At 41.6% G+C, this 14,631-nt stretch overlaps 2 protein-coding genes across 4 annotated transcripts in view; both read right to left on the bottom strand.

Moving 5' to 3' along the window:
- b3galnt2 (beta-1,3-N-acetylgalactosaminyltransferase 2) overlaps positions 1–4,955 on the bottom strand; it is a 31,921-nt gene extending 26,966 nt beyond the window's left edge. The window contains 1 exon segment of the mRNA XM_052024064.1: positions 2,643–4,955. Within this exon segment, the coding sequence (XP_051880024.1) occupies positions 2,643–2,751 (109 nt within the window). The 5' untranslated portion in view covers positions 2,752–4,955.
- A 147-nt stretch (positions 4,956–5,102) lies between these two features.
- Positions 5,103–14,631, bottom strand: part of LOC127574770 (guanine nucleotide-binding protein G(I)/G(S)/G(O) subunit gamma-4) — a 29,597-nt gene continuing 20,068 nt past the window's right edge. For 2 of the 3 annotated variants that reach the window (XM_052024076.1, XM_052024075.1), the window contains exon 3: positions 5,103–10,414. In XM_052024076.1, coding sequence (XP_051880036.1) covers positions 10,286–10,414 — 129 coding nt within the window. In that variant the 3' untranslated portion in view covers positions 5,103–10,285. The remainder of the gene's footprint in view (positions 10,415–14,631) is intronic. The other variant, XM_052024077.1, reaches the window with a different exon arrangement.

The raw sequence follows: 14,631 nt of genomic DNA, 5'->3' as shown, positions 1-14,631 counted from the left end.
TAGGTTGGTCAGACAGGACCTCCCCTTCACAAAACCATGTTGACTAGGTCCTATCTTGCCTTGCGCCTCTAGGTATTCGGTAACCTCCTCCTTGAGGATAGACTCCAATAATTTTCCCACCACTGACGTCAGACTAATAGGTCTGTAATTGCCTTTGTGCTGCCTCCCACCTTTCTTATATAACGGAACTACATTCGCTACCCTCCAGTCCTCCGGAACCATGCCAGAATCTATCGATTCCTGAAAAATAATCGCCAACGCCTCCGCTATCTCCACAGCCACCTCCTTCAGAACCCGGGGATGCACCTCATCCGGTCCGGGAGACTTATCAGCCTTAAGCCCCTTTAGTTTTCCAAGCACCTTCTCCCTATTAATCTCAATTGAACTCAGCTCCAATTCGTGAGACTCCTGACTAATGGGCACATTGCTTATGTCCTCCACGGTGAAGACCGATGCAAAATATTCATTCAATTCCCTTGCCATCTCACTATCATCCATTATAATACCTCCTGCACCGTTATCAATTGGTCCTATGTCAACCCGTGTCTCTCTTTTATTCCTTATGTATTTAAAAAAACTCTTAGAATCCTTCCGAATGTTGTCCGCCAGCTTCCTTTCGTAACTCATCTTTGCTTTCCTAATGACCTTCTTAGTTTCTCTCTGCAGATTTTTAAAATCGTTCCAATCTTCTGTTTTCCCACTAATTTTTGCTACTTTGTACGCCGCCCCTTTTGCTTTTATTTTATCCTTCACCTCCCTCGTTATCCACATCTGTGCCTTTTTTCCATTCAAAACCTTCTTTTTTCTTGGAATATATCTGTCCTGCATTGTCCTTATTTCCTGTAGAAATTTCTTCCATTTTTCCTCTGCCGTCCCTCCAGCTAACTTACTCCTCCAATCAATTTGGGCCAACTCATCTCTCATACCTTTGTAATTTCCCTTATTCCACTGAAATATCGATACACCAGTTATCAGCTTCTCCTTCTCAAACTTGAAACTAAACTCAATCATATTGTGATCACTTGTTCCCAGTGGTTCCTTTACCTTTAGTTCCCTAATCACCTCGGGTTCACTACACAGCACCCAATCCAAAACAGCCGATCCCCTGGTGGGCTCCTCAATAAGTTGCTCCAGAAAAACATCCCTTAGACATTCCACAAACTCACTCTCCTGAGTACTACCGCCTTGCTGCATTTCCCAGTCCACCTTCATGTTAAAATCCCCCATAATTATCTTCACATTGTCACTCTGACATGCTTTTTCTATCTCAATCTGCAACTTATGGTCCACTTCCTGACTGCTGTTCGGGGGCCTATATATGACTGCTATTATTGTTCTTTTACCCTTGCTATTTCTCAGCTCCACCCATAAGGATTCCACCTCCTCTGACCCAATGTCCTTCCTTTCTATTGATTTTATATCGCTACTAACCATCATGGCCACACCTCCCCCTCTGCCTACCCTCCTATCCTTCCTATATACTGTATACCCCTTGACATGTGACAATAATAAACCAATTGCCAATACCAATTATCAGAAAGATAATTCACCATCCACCACTGCCCTGCCGAACTTACCAGCTGATTATTCTTAAGGCTAAGACTACCCTCCTATCAACAATACGTCAGTGTGGAGATCTTTGGGGCAGATAGGATACAGGCATTTAAGAGGCTCTATGAAAGGCAATATGAACATAAGACCATAAGATATAGGAGCACAATTTGGCCAATTGAGTCTGCTCTGCCATTCAATCATGGCCATTTTTATTTTAACCCCATTCTCCTGCCTTCTCCCTGTAACCCTTAACCAATCAAAAGCCTATCAATCTCTGTTTTAAGTACACCCAAAGACTTGGCTGGCAACGAATTCCACAGATTCACCACCCTCTGGCTGAAGAAATTCCTCCTCATCTCAATTTTAAAGGGACATCTCTTTATTCTGAGGCTGTGCCCTGGGATCCTAGACCCCCCCCCCCCCCCCCCAACTAATGGAAACATCCTCTCCACATCTGCTCTATCCAGGCCTTTCAGTCTGTGGAGGATGGAAGGATATGGAACATCTGTAGACACATCAGTGCAATTAGGCATCATCAACTTAATTACTTCGACACAAGCTTTACTCTTTGGAGAGAAGACATGATAGAGGTGTACAAAATACTAAGAGGAATAAATAGAGTGGACAGCCAGCGCCTCTTTCCCAGGGCACCAATGCTCAATACAAGAGGGCATGGCTTTAAAGTAATGGGTGGGAAGTTCAAGGGAGATATCAGAGGGAGGTTCTTCACCCAGAGAGCGGTTGGGGCATGGAATGTGCTGCCTGGGGCGGTGGTGGAGGCAGGTACATTGGTCAGATTGAAGAGATTACTAGATAAGCATATGGAGGAATTTAAAACAGGGGGATATGTGGGGGGACAGGGTTAGATAGTCTTAGGCGAGGTTTAAAGGTCAGCACAACATTGTGGGCCGAAGGGCCTGTTCTACTGAGGCGCATGCCCAGTAGAGAGGGAGCAACGCGGGGGCGGGGCATCGGCAGTGACGTCACGGCCCGGCACCGGGGACGGGGCATCGTCGGTGACGTCACGGCCCCTTCCCCCTCCCGCGCCGCCGGCCGGGCGGTTCGGCGACGGTTAAATCCGCCATTACCTCGGAACTGGAAGAGGCGGCCGCGCATGTAGCCGAGCCGCAGGCCGAAGTGAACGGTGATGGCGAGGGCACAAAAGCAGGTCGCCGCCAGCACAGCCACGCTCCGCATTGATTGTCATGTAAGCACCGCTTCCAACGGCTTCACCTGCCCGTTATCGGCCGACGGCGCCGGTCGACGCTTTCTTTTACCGCTGATGGCGCAGGGGGGCCTACCCACCGCACGTTGTGCGCAGCCGCAGTGTGCGCGGTGGACTCTGGGAGTTGTAGTTCCAGGGGTGCTGGACAGGTGCTGGAAGTCTGGATTAGAAGCGGGAAATGCTGGCAGCTAAGCTAACATTTTAGATTGGATAACCTGCCAACGGCACTGTGAAAGGTCCTGTGGCAGTGTCGTGGAGCTCAAACATTAACTTTATCCCTGTCTGACCTGCTAAGGATTTCCAGCCTCTCTGATTTTATGGAAGGTTTTCCTCCAGCTCCTGCTTTATTTGCACCTGTTGATTACTCATGAATTTGCTGCCACTTCTCTTGTAGGAATGGGCTCCCTGAGGACGCTCCTCGCTCGGACGGGATTTCTGCTTTGCTTCTCTGACCTTTATTTGTACTCCATGGCTTCTCTATCCTTTGTTTTCGACAAGATGTGGACCAAAATTCTTCTCCACAGCCAACCCCTTTCCTCAGCAAATGTCTCCAGCTCTGACAATCTACGTGAATTCCAACTGAAATCCCATCATTCTTATTTTGGATCCACCATGATTATAGGTACATTCAATATGTTCAGGTGTTAGAAACATAGAAAACCTACAGCACATACAGGCCCTTCAGCCCACAAAGCTGTGCCGAACAAGTCCCTACCTTAGAAATTACTAGGCTTACCCATAGCCCTCTATTTTTCTAAGCTCCATGTACCTATCCAAAAGTCTCTTAAAAGACCCTATCGTATCCGCCTCCACCACCGTTGCTGGCAGCCCGTTCCACGCACTCACCACTCTCTGAGTAAAAAAAACTTACCCCTGACATCTCCTCTGTACCTACTCCCCAGCACCTTAAACCTGTGTCCTCTTGTGGCAACCATTTCAGCCCTGGGAAAAAGCCTCTGACTATCCACACGATCAATGCCTCTCATCATCTTATACACCTCTATCAGGTCACCTCTCATCTGCCATTGCTCCAAGGAGAAAAGGCCGAGTTCACGCAACTTGTTTTCATCAGGCATACTCCCCTATCCAGGCAACATCCTTGTAAATCTCCCCTGCACCCTCTGTACAGCTTCCACATCCTTCCTGTAGTGTTGTCAGATCTTTGTTCCTGTTTCATTCTGAGATCCACATTTAATGCTATGCATCCACACCTGCATACTGTTGACCTTGCTCTCCAATAGCCCTGACCCTCTTTCAAATCTCTCCTGTCCACTTCATCCTGTGTGCCATTTGGTGCTTCAACACTAAAGTTATCAGCCTGAAATGTTAACTGTTTGTTTCTCCATAGACACTGACCTGTTGAGTATTTCCAACATTTCCTCCTTTTATTTTAGTGCTGATTTATGCAGTCAGGTGCAAGAATGTTGACTGTTTGTGTAGGTAGGGATCAGGCTGTCCTGCTTCTGAGTGTAGAGGTCAGAAAGTAGCTCCTTTCTAAAATTACCCAAAGTAAATCCCTGACTCAGAAGATCCCATGCTTGTGTCCTACTTCAGAAACCCAAAGGTGTAATCCAGACCCTAAGGACTTTTTGTGTGAACTGGATGCTGTGTTTCTGCTCTGGTATAAAATTAAAACCTGATCTGTGATCAAGTACTTAGAATTCTTACGTAAATGACTAGTGGTGTAAATATTAATTTCAAACATGCTAATGTTCTATTTGAAGATCAAATGACAAATATTGATGCTGACTTGGATAAAGTACTGAGTTGAGCCAGTACTGCATGACCTGATCCAAATCTGGTGGTTTTATCAGAAAGCACATGTCCAAACCTGACACATGTGGTCAGCTCACATAGAGCATGGCTATTTAGGCCAACCCCTATTTCTTAGTTACAACAATAAAAGTATTTCAGTGGTTGTAAAGCATTTTGAGGTGTTCTGACATGGGAAAGGAGCTTTATGAATGTTCCATTCATGAAGGAAAAAATCCAGACACTTTGACAACTGAATATCTCTTTAATAGTTTCATAATCTCTACTAATCACCAAACAGGAATTGAACAAAAGCACCAACCAATTTGCTCAACTGAGTCATGATGTAACAAACTAAGGCTTGGACTTGATTTTTCTATCTATTTTCTCAGAGTACAATGTGAAACTTAACAGGTTGAGGCCAAGTACAATTATTTTTGTCTTGCAACAATGCAGTGTTTTTCAGCCGCATACAATGTGAGTGCAGTGTGTTGGACAACAATTTAAAAAAAAGAATCTTTGTGAATTTCTCCAAGGAAGTATGACACAAGGATTGACACAAAGTTTGACCTTTATCCTTTGAAATGTTCTTTAATATATCAGTGTTCTTAACAAAGTTTAAAATAAACAAAGGGTGGCAGACTTAGCACATTTCTCATGGTTTTGAACACTATCACAAATCATGGTACATTTGTTTTACCCCATGCCAGATTTTTTTTTCTGGTTATCCTCTTGCAGCAAATTACATAACTTTGTCATAGGAAGTGATTTAATTTTGAATTTCCCATGTAAAGACCCACATTTCATTTGTGACATGGGATTACACACTCAGATTCCTTAACCGCAGGGACTCTATTCTGTCCTCTCCCCAGATCAGCTCCCTCTATTTCTGCTGCACTGTGACCTATTTATCAAATGTGATGTACTATCAGCTCCTTTGGCAGTACCTCCCAAAATTCTTACCTCCACTATCTAGACTGTCCAGAACAGTGAACAGCTGGAAAACGCGATCTCCAAGTCTCCTTCCAACTCTGAATGCACATTCTCCTTTCCTTTATTGCTGCTGGATGAAACTCCTGAATGTCATGGGCATACATTTACCACATGGAGTCCACCGGTTCAAGGCAACAACTTATCACTCAATGAGTGCTGGTGATGGGGGGAGCAGAATTAGGTGCCAGTTTACAGGATGCAAAAGGAGATGCACTTAAGGCCTGTTGTCCCCAAATGTTGATTCAAAGAATAATTTAAAACAGTGGTGGACATCCAACCTACTGAGGTGGTAAACTCCAAATGGCTGCTGGTAAATTAGCTGAAGAGCTGCAGCTAATTTTGGGCCTTCGCTGAATGGTTCGGAGATTATCATTTGGATTCCACCAGTAGGACTGGGAAGGATATTGAAACCTACTCTATTCAATGTCCAATTTCAGAAGGCTATATACGTTATCACTGCCAAGAAAGTCACTGTGGAGAGTGTCACACCAAGTAAACAATGGATATTGCGCAGTAGTGCAAAGTAGATAACAAATTGGCAGCCACTGAAACCAGTGGAAAGGAAAATTAGTCATAGTATAAAAACAGGATGCTAATTCATTCTCTAATTTTCCAGTCCCAAAACAAATATTCACCTGTCAGAAACACTAATTGATGTTTGATGTCTTCTTGCTGCATAGCTGTAGGAATGCCAATCATTCTCCCATGCTCGAGGCTTACATAGGGCAAAATCAGCTAAGATCTCTCTCGTGATCATTCCTTGATCTTATCAACAACTCCTCCAGCCATACTCCTACTGAATGTATGCGCTTCTGTGGAAGTTGTGTATGATTAGGGGTAAGTTTGGTTGAATATTTTGTTGGTACTCACTAACCAGCTTGTCACAAGGAGCAATGTACCAGACAGCTACTGTATCTCTAGGAGGGTGTCATCTTTAGGGAGAGAAGACAGGCAAAGGAAAACAAATGTGCTTTCCACGAGTAATATTCCCTGTAAAGAAGATGGAAATGACACATCATTAAAAATATACTGAACCTGAGATTTTTGTGTTGAAATCCAACAGATTTCAAAATTGGGTTTTGAATATACCACAGGAGTATGAAATAGAAATGTGATAAAAATGTTTTATCACTTACTTAGCAATCATTGTTTTAAAGCATGTTAAAAAGAGAAATTTGCAAAGTTTTTTAAGATTATCTCAGTCACTTCTTATTCATGTGATTTTTAAATCACCCAGTTAGGTGTAGATTAGTATTTCACATGGAATCTTCATTTCTGAAAGAGTAGAGTACTCCTAAACAGACCACATTTTTGGTACCAAGTACGTTCATGGTCAATGAATTCAAAGGCTGTAAGCTGTGCAGAGGAGGGCCAGAACGTTAATCCCTGGCGTCATCCAAGATACAAGTAAACACAAGAGAAATGCGTATCATTCAGCATGGAAGAAAGGTGCCAGAGTGGTGAGTCTATATAGAAATGCACAATCGTTAAAGAGAATGGAAAGCAGAAACTGATGAAGTGGGATAATAGGATGGCAGTTCTAATTATTAAAAACAACTTTAGGACCGATCTCTGCAAATTATTCTGCATGCAGTGGTTAGGACTTGGATGGACTGTTGGGTAGAGAGAAAGCCAATGGAATCATTTATTGATGAATCAGATGGAGCAGTGAGATACCAACTTGCCTTCCATATCTGTAAATATTTTGTGATCAAGAATCCTTGCTGCAGGGTGGCAGATAACAAATTCAGGATATCCTCCCCATCTGGAAAGTCATTACTTAAAGCTGCTTTCCACAAGTAGTTGCACATTTAAAGAACAACATTAGGATAATAGTTTTTCCTCTCAATCATCAACAAAACATCAACATTGACACATTGCAAGACCCTTGTTACCAGAGCTCACCAACTCTGATTGGACATATTCCTGAAAAAATTCAGAGTATATCTGCCTACATCTGTCCTACCTATTCAAGCAATCTAGCCCCCTCCCATTCTAATACTTTAAAGACTAATGTGTTTCCATAATTTTCTTTATATAAAAAAACTAGATTCTTTCAAATGGACTGCAACTCTTTTCTCCTGGATATTGCTCACTGGCACTGTTGAAGGCATTAATCTTTCACTCATGGAGACTCCAGGGCAATCCTGGAAAGTTGGCAACCATTTACTGACATTGTTTTTCATTTGAAAAAAAACCTTTGCACCAAGATGCTTGTTCCAAGTCTGCCTTTAGTTTTGAACATGAAAAACAAAGTAACATGATATGATCCAGAAATAATGACGCATTGTGAGAATCTCTCTCCATGATTATGGGAACAGGTGACAACTTTGGCAAACTACATTTCCCCTTCAAGCAGATTTTCAAAAACCTTTAAAAAGAGTTGAAAGAAACAAGGCAAAATAAAATGGAAATATATCAAAGGGAGAGAAAGCCAATGTTGATTGATTTTCTGTAATGCGAGGCTTACTGTGTGCTGAACTTGGAGATACGATTACCCACCACATCAAAAGTTAAACACTGGAATTAATTTTTAATCAATTTATATTTGACATTCAGATTTACAGTGCAATTGTGCTGAACTGAAAGATGTACATTTTTGGCTATTATCATATGTTTGATGTATTCCTATTCATTTTAGATGAAACCAACATCACAAGATCAGTTTAGTTGAAGGCAGTCTCATGGGCTATTACACTTCTGTCTGCTGAATACCAGCCTGTCTGTATTCCTTTTGAAGCATCCCATTGTTTCCATCTGACCAGCATCCTGACTCTTACCCATTCCAGCTGTTAATTATCTTCAGTTTAAAGCCATACCTCATAACTTCTTGTTCTAACCCTGCTCTCCAGAGCCCTGTAGATTCTAAATTCTGAATTCCTTCAACTGTCTAAACATATTTCTTCATTCATGACTTACTTTAAAACCTATTTGTTTGACAAAACCTTTGGTTACTTATCCTAATCTGTTCTAACTCATCCAAGCTCCAGTTAGGGAATGTGATAAGGCAGATATTTTCCTCAATGAACATCGTTCTTTGCCTTCCTCATCAAGAATGCAACTTCCTTCTGTTCAGCCTTGGAAACATAAATGACCTTCTTGTGTTGTGGTAAAGACCAGAACCTACTTCAGTGCTGTTTTCTTATGTGTTTAATTAAATTTTGCAAAGCTGCACTCTTGAATGTCCATTGTATCAACATGATTAATGCCTCATTAGTTCAGGGGATATTACAGGTACCAGCAGCATCCACAACAATAAAAAATATCCAGTGAATATTCTATTTGGAAATATGTTTAATGCATTTTTGATTCTTTGCACTTCACTCAGCAGTCTAGAAAACCTATATAATTGAGTGATCTTGAGTTAACAGCATCCCTCCTAAGACGAATTGCTCCATAATGAACTGATCAACAATAACTCATTTATATTAAATCCTCATTGCTGTATTTCATGTTAAATAACTACTGAAAATAAATTGTATGATTGATGAAAACTGTGGTAATTGAGTATTGAGTTCACCATTCCTGAGCTTCCCTCACTTCCCACTTCACAAGGCTCCCACTCTACATCCTTCAACAGCATACTTTAAAAAGAAACAGGCAGAAATCATCATAAATCACTTATCTGAAATAAAGGAGGGAAATTTAGGTGACTGCAAATTTTGCTACACTCTGCTACCCTGGAATATCCCAAACTCGTCACTCATCTTGAGCCCACATCCCATCTGTAAGGAACCTTTCCCAAGATTGTACCTTGGTTCAGGCATTTGCTCTCATCCTTCAAATATGCAGTCTCTTTAAGGACAAAGAAGGGATTGTGTTCTTTTCTGGAGGAAAAAGAGTAGGACCTGATACAAGGTCTTTCAGGATGTGGAAGATGTTTCCATTTACAGTGGAGACCAAAAATAGGGGCTATTAATGCAAGAAAGTGACTAGCAAGTTCAATAGGGAATTCCCTCTTCTCCAGTTTACTCAGGGAGTTGTGAAATGTGGAATTTGTCAGCACGTGCTCAGAAGGAAAAATAGCAATAGGAGGATTTGTTAACAGGGCAGGATGAAGAGGTGTGAGGACCTCGTGGAGCATAAATACCAGTGTACAACTGTTTCTGTGCTGCAAGTTCCATGTTAAATACAGCTGGGATCTTGGATGTGGATTCAAGACCCGACATATTTGAAATACACATCGATTAATGTATTAAACTTGGCAATGTTTTTAGATAAGGAGGCAATTCAAAGCTATTGTCAGATCAAATCAGGATATTAGATTTGTATTGGGAGAGCAAAAAATAATTTCCTATAAAAACAAATTATTTCTGTTCCTGAATCATGGTTTGGCTTCACAGTAAACACTTCTTAATATTTGTCCCTTTACATGGAACTTCAATACTGTTGAGATTGGGTAAATTCAGTTCATCTTCACTATGTACAATCATTAAGAACAGAATGGCTATACCCATCTTCTCTCCAAAGCCACTCTTTCCTGTTACCAACAGATTGTGCTTTAACATTTTATATTTAATATACAAAACACAAGGGTCTAGTTAGAAAAAGTCATCTAAATTCTTTAAAAAAAATCCTTTTGTGATCGTGTAACTGACACAACACTGTGCCATCAAAATTATGATCAACGTAAAACACTTAGTAACCGTTATTCCTCTAAAATAGGTGCAATAATTACAGCATGCACGTGACACTCCCAACAACTAGTCTTCTGTTTGGACATAGTATATCCCACCTCACTGCCCACTTTGTTGCACGTTGTCAGAGGATGACACAGAAGAACTTCTTCTCCCTGAAGGGGTTCTCCGAGGCAGGCAGTGGGGCGATGAGTGGGTCGTCCCTGAGGTGAGCATCGCAGTAAGCCATCAGGTCAGCTGATGCCTTTGACACCTACAGTGTGCCAAAGAAAAAAGTGATTAGCTTCAATTTTACCTGACATGTCCCTGGAGGGGAAAAAAGTTCCTTGGTGAATTCTTGTTAATGTATCCCATTTTGTTTGTGCAACTAGAATTAGGGTTAAATTAAGAGGATCACATGCACAAACTTGGCCCATGTCCCCATGCACCTTTGGTGGGGAGAGATTAATGACGGCGGTTTTCAAAATGTTAATATGATTTGCAAGAAACCTATTATTATTACCGCAAGAAATAAATTACTCTGTCCACCACTAAGGACATCTTCAAGAGGTGGTGCCATCCATTCAAGAGAAGGTGGTATCCATCACTAAGGACCCTTACCATCCAGGACATGCCCTCTTCTTGTTACTACCATGGGGGAGGTGGTACAGGAGCCTGAAGACCCACATGCAATGATTCAAAAACAGCTTCTTCCCCTCTGAACACTATCACATTATTCCTTTTCTTGCACTATTTATTTTTGTAATTTATAGTGATTTTGTCTTTGCACTGTACTGCTGCCGCAAAACAAATTTCACATCATCCAAGTCGGTGATGATAAATCCGATTCTTGCAGGGGAATCCAGAACAAGGAAGCATCATGTTGTTAGTAATAGTTAATTTATGGCTGAAATCTAGAAGTACTTTTCACACAACCAAATAATGGAAGTCTAATGAGGAGAATGGAAGCAAACTTCAGGAGAGGGGTGATACAAGCCTACTTAAAGAGGGGAAATGAGAAGCAATGTGATGGACAAGCTATATTAACTTAATTCTGTTATTTTGAAGTTGATGCAGAAACAGAGAGACCTGAAGGTACACATGCACAAATTTGTTCCCTCTGATTACCAGCCCACCTGTCAATGTAAGCAATTAACTTCCTGTACAATAGGACTAATCCTGTAAATTTCTTCAACTCTTTAAGAGGTGTCAGGGCAAGTTAGGAAAGCTATTTGGGGGAAAAAAAAGCTGTAGGATCCTAGGATCTGGAAATTGAGGCACAAGAGTACAAGTAGTGGAAATTACGTTAAATCTTTCCAAAACCTGATTAAGCCTCAGCTATTGTGTCCAATTCTAACCATCATAGTTTTAGGAAAGACATGAAGACCTTGGTGAGAGCACAGAAGAGATTTACCAGTGTTGAGGGTCTTCATTTATAATGTACAGGAAGTTAACTGTTTGCATTAGCAGTTGGGCTGGGAACCAGAGGAAACAAATTTCAGGTCTTGGGTAAAAACATTAAGGCAAGATAAGAATTTTATTTACACAGCGAGTTGTTATTGGCCTAGACCAGACTGCCTGAAAGGAAGCTGAAAGCTGATCCAAGTAGTAACACAAGAATCATTGGAACCTCTTGTGGGACAGGGGTGATCTGTACAAGAGGGACAGGTTGAACCTTAACTGGAGGGGAACCAGTATCCTGGCTGGGAAGTTTGCTGTTTGGATTCAGAATTGGCTTGCCCATAGAAGACAGAGGATAGTGGTTGGTGGGACTTGTTCTGACTGGAGGTCCGTAACTAGTGGTATTCTGCAGGGATCCATACTGGGACCTCTGCTGTTTGTGATATATATAAATGACTTGGACGAAAACGTGGATGGGTGGATTAGCAAGTTCTCAGACGATACAAATATAGGTGGTGTTGTGGATAGTGTAGAAGATTGCCAAAGGATACAGCAGGATATATATCATTTGCAGATATGGGTGAAGAAATGGCACATGGAGCTAAATCCAGCCAAATATGAGTGTTTGCACTTTGGGAGATCAAATGTAAAGGGACAGTACACTGTTAATGGCAATACCTTTAACAGTGCTGATGTACAGAGGGATCTTGGGGTCTGTGTCTATAGCTCCCTGAAAGTAGCTACACAGGTTGACAGGGTGGTAAAGAAGGTGTATGGCATGCTTGCCTTTTTTTAGTCAAGGCATTGAGTTAAAGAATGAGAAAGTTATGCAGCAGCTTTATAAAACTCTGGTTAGGCTGCATCTGGAGTACTGCATTCAATTCTGGTCGCACCATTATAGGAAGGATGTGGAGGCATTGGAGAGGGTGCAGAAGAGGTTTACCAGGATGCTGCCTGGATTAGAGGGCACGTGCTACAAGAGGCTGGACAAACTTGAGGTTGTTTTTTCCGGAGCAGAGGCAGCTGAAGGGAGACCTGATAGAAGTTTGTAACATTAGGCGAGGCATAGACGGCTGGTATATTTTTCCCAGGGTTGAAATGTCTAATACCAGAGGGCACACACTTAAGATGAGAGGGGGCAAGTTCAAAGGAGATGTGTGGAGCAAGTTTTTTTTAATATAGAGAGTGGTGGGTGCCTGGAATGCACTGCCAGGGGTGGTGGTGGAGGCAAATACGATAAAAGGTGTTTAAGAGACTCTTACAAAAGGCACATGAATGTGCAGAGATTGGAGGGATATGGTCATTGTTTAAGCATTGTTTAGTTAGACATTTATTTACTAGTTTAATTAGTTCGGCACAACATCGTGGGTGGAAGGGCCTGTTCATGTGCTGTACTGTTCGCCGCTCCAACACAAAAGGAAATAAATATTTGCAGGAGGAAATTTGCAAGGCTCTGATAAAAGAGCAGGGAAGAGGGATCAATCAGGTCGCTCTTTTGAAGAAATGCAAGCCTCTAGAGTATGATTCTTTCCCTCACTATTGCAGAAGCACTCTCATCTCCTGATTTACAGAAGTTTGTGTACAACCATAAATAAGGATTTAGGATTTACCCCATTAGGTACCAACATCCAAGGCTCACTCAGGAACACCAGCAGAGAGGCGACAAGTCATGATGCACGCTTTTGTTCTTTCAGACTCCACCAACCCACGGTTTCATTTTGGCTTTTAAATCCAAATTTATAAAACCATCTGATTCAAGCATGAAGATCAGCTATCTTAACAGTTAACATTGCATTGATTTTATTGCCCATTTTCCAAATTCAAGAACATTGTGCCAAATGCAATATAAACAACAACTTGCACTTCCAGAGTGCCCTTAAACAGTAAGAATGCCCTTGGGAACTTTTTCGTACACAGAATGATAAAATCACAAAATTTACATCACAGAAGACCACTGAGTCCAGGCAGCAATAAAAGATCCACCCAGCTTAACTCCACTTTATGGCTCTTGGTCCACAACCTTGCAGATTATGGCACTCTCAAATGCTTTTTGAAAACAACAACAGTTTCTGTATTTCAGCTATTGAGGTGAGGCAAAGAATTCCCCTCTAATCCTACTGCCCATGACAAATCTATGCTCCCTTAAGTATTGCCTTCTAGTTATTGACCTCTCTGCTAACAGAGTTAATCCTTCATATTCACTCTTTTCTGATCTGCTATTATTTTATATACCTCAATTAAATCTCCCTTCTGTCTCTAGTCCAAAATAATTGCAGCCTAACCATTTTTCCTGTTAAAATTCGCCAGCCCTGGCAATATCTTTGTAGGTCTTCTCTGTACCCTGTCCAGTGTCTCATATCCTTCAAGATAACCAAACCGTACACTGTACTCACACTGTAGCCTAATCAGAGTCTTTCTAGTTATAGCATGATGTTCCTGATCTTATATTCAATAACTTGGCCAATAAATGATTCTATATGCCTTCTTAACCACCATGTCCTGTTAACTTTAGGGACATGTACCCCATGACTCCTCTGTTCCCCAACACTTCTCTGTATCCTACCGTTCATTACGCATTCCCTTTCCTCGTTTCCTCTCTCCAAATCTAATACCTCGCACTTCTCCAGACTGAATTCCATTTACCAATTTACTATCCACTGGTCATCTGATACCCTCCTATGGTCTACAGCTTTCTTCCTCATCAACCACACAGCCTATTTTGTTTTTGCCTTACCCCATCCTAATGGAACTTAACATGCAGGTGGTCTAGATTCTGCAATCTACCCTTTATTTTCCTCCCAATGATATACATTCCTGGGTATATTCCTAAAACTAAATGTAGAACTGCCTCCTCTCATGGTACCCGTACTGGGCAAAAGGTTCTCCTGAATGTACTTCAGGAATTCTGCATCCTCTGTATATTGATTCCATCATTACTAAGTTACTCGAATTGGGCCGAAGGGCCTGTTTTCTGTGCTGTATATCTCTGTGACTCCAGGGTTGTAATAAACTCACAGTATAATAGGTTTTACATCTCTGATATATGTCCATATATATGCTCCTCTGTATTTCTCTGGCCTTTTGGGTCAA

The sequence above is a fragment of the Pristis pectinata genome, chromosome 10 (genome assembly GCF_009764475.1).
Source record: "Pristis pectinata isolate sPriPec2 chromosome 10, sPriPec2.1.pri, whole genome shotgun sequence".
In the NCBI taxonomy this organism is placed as follows: domain Eukaryota; kingdom Metazoa; phylum Chordata; class Chondrichthyes; order Rhinopristiformes; family Pristidae; genus Pristis; species Pristis pectinata.
The sequence above is the reverse complement of the archived record's forward strand: the minus strand, read 5'-3'. Positions and strand labels throughout refer to the sequence as shown.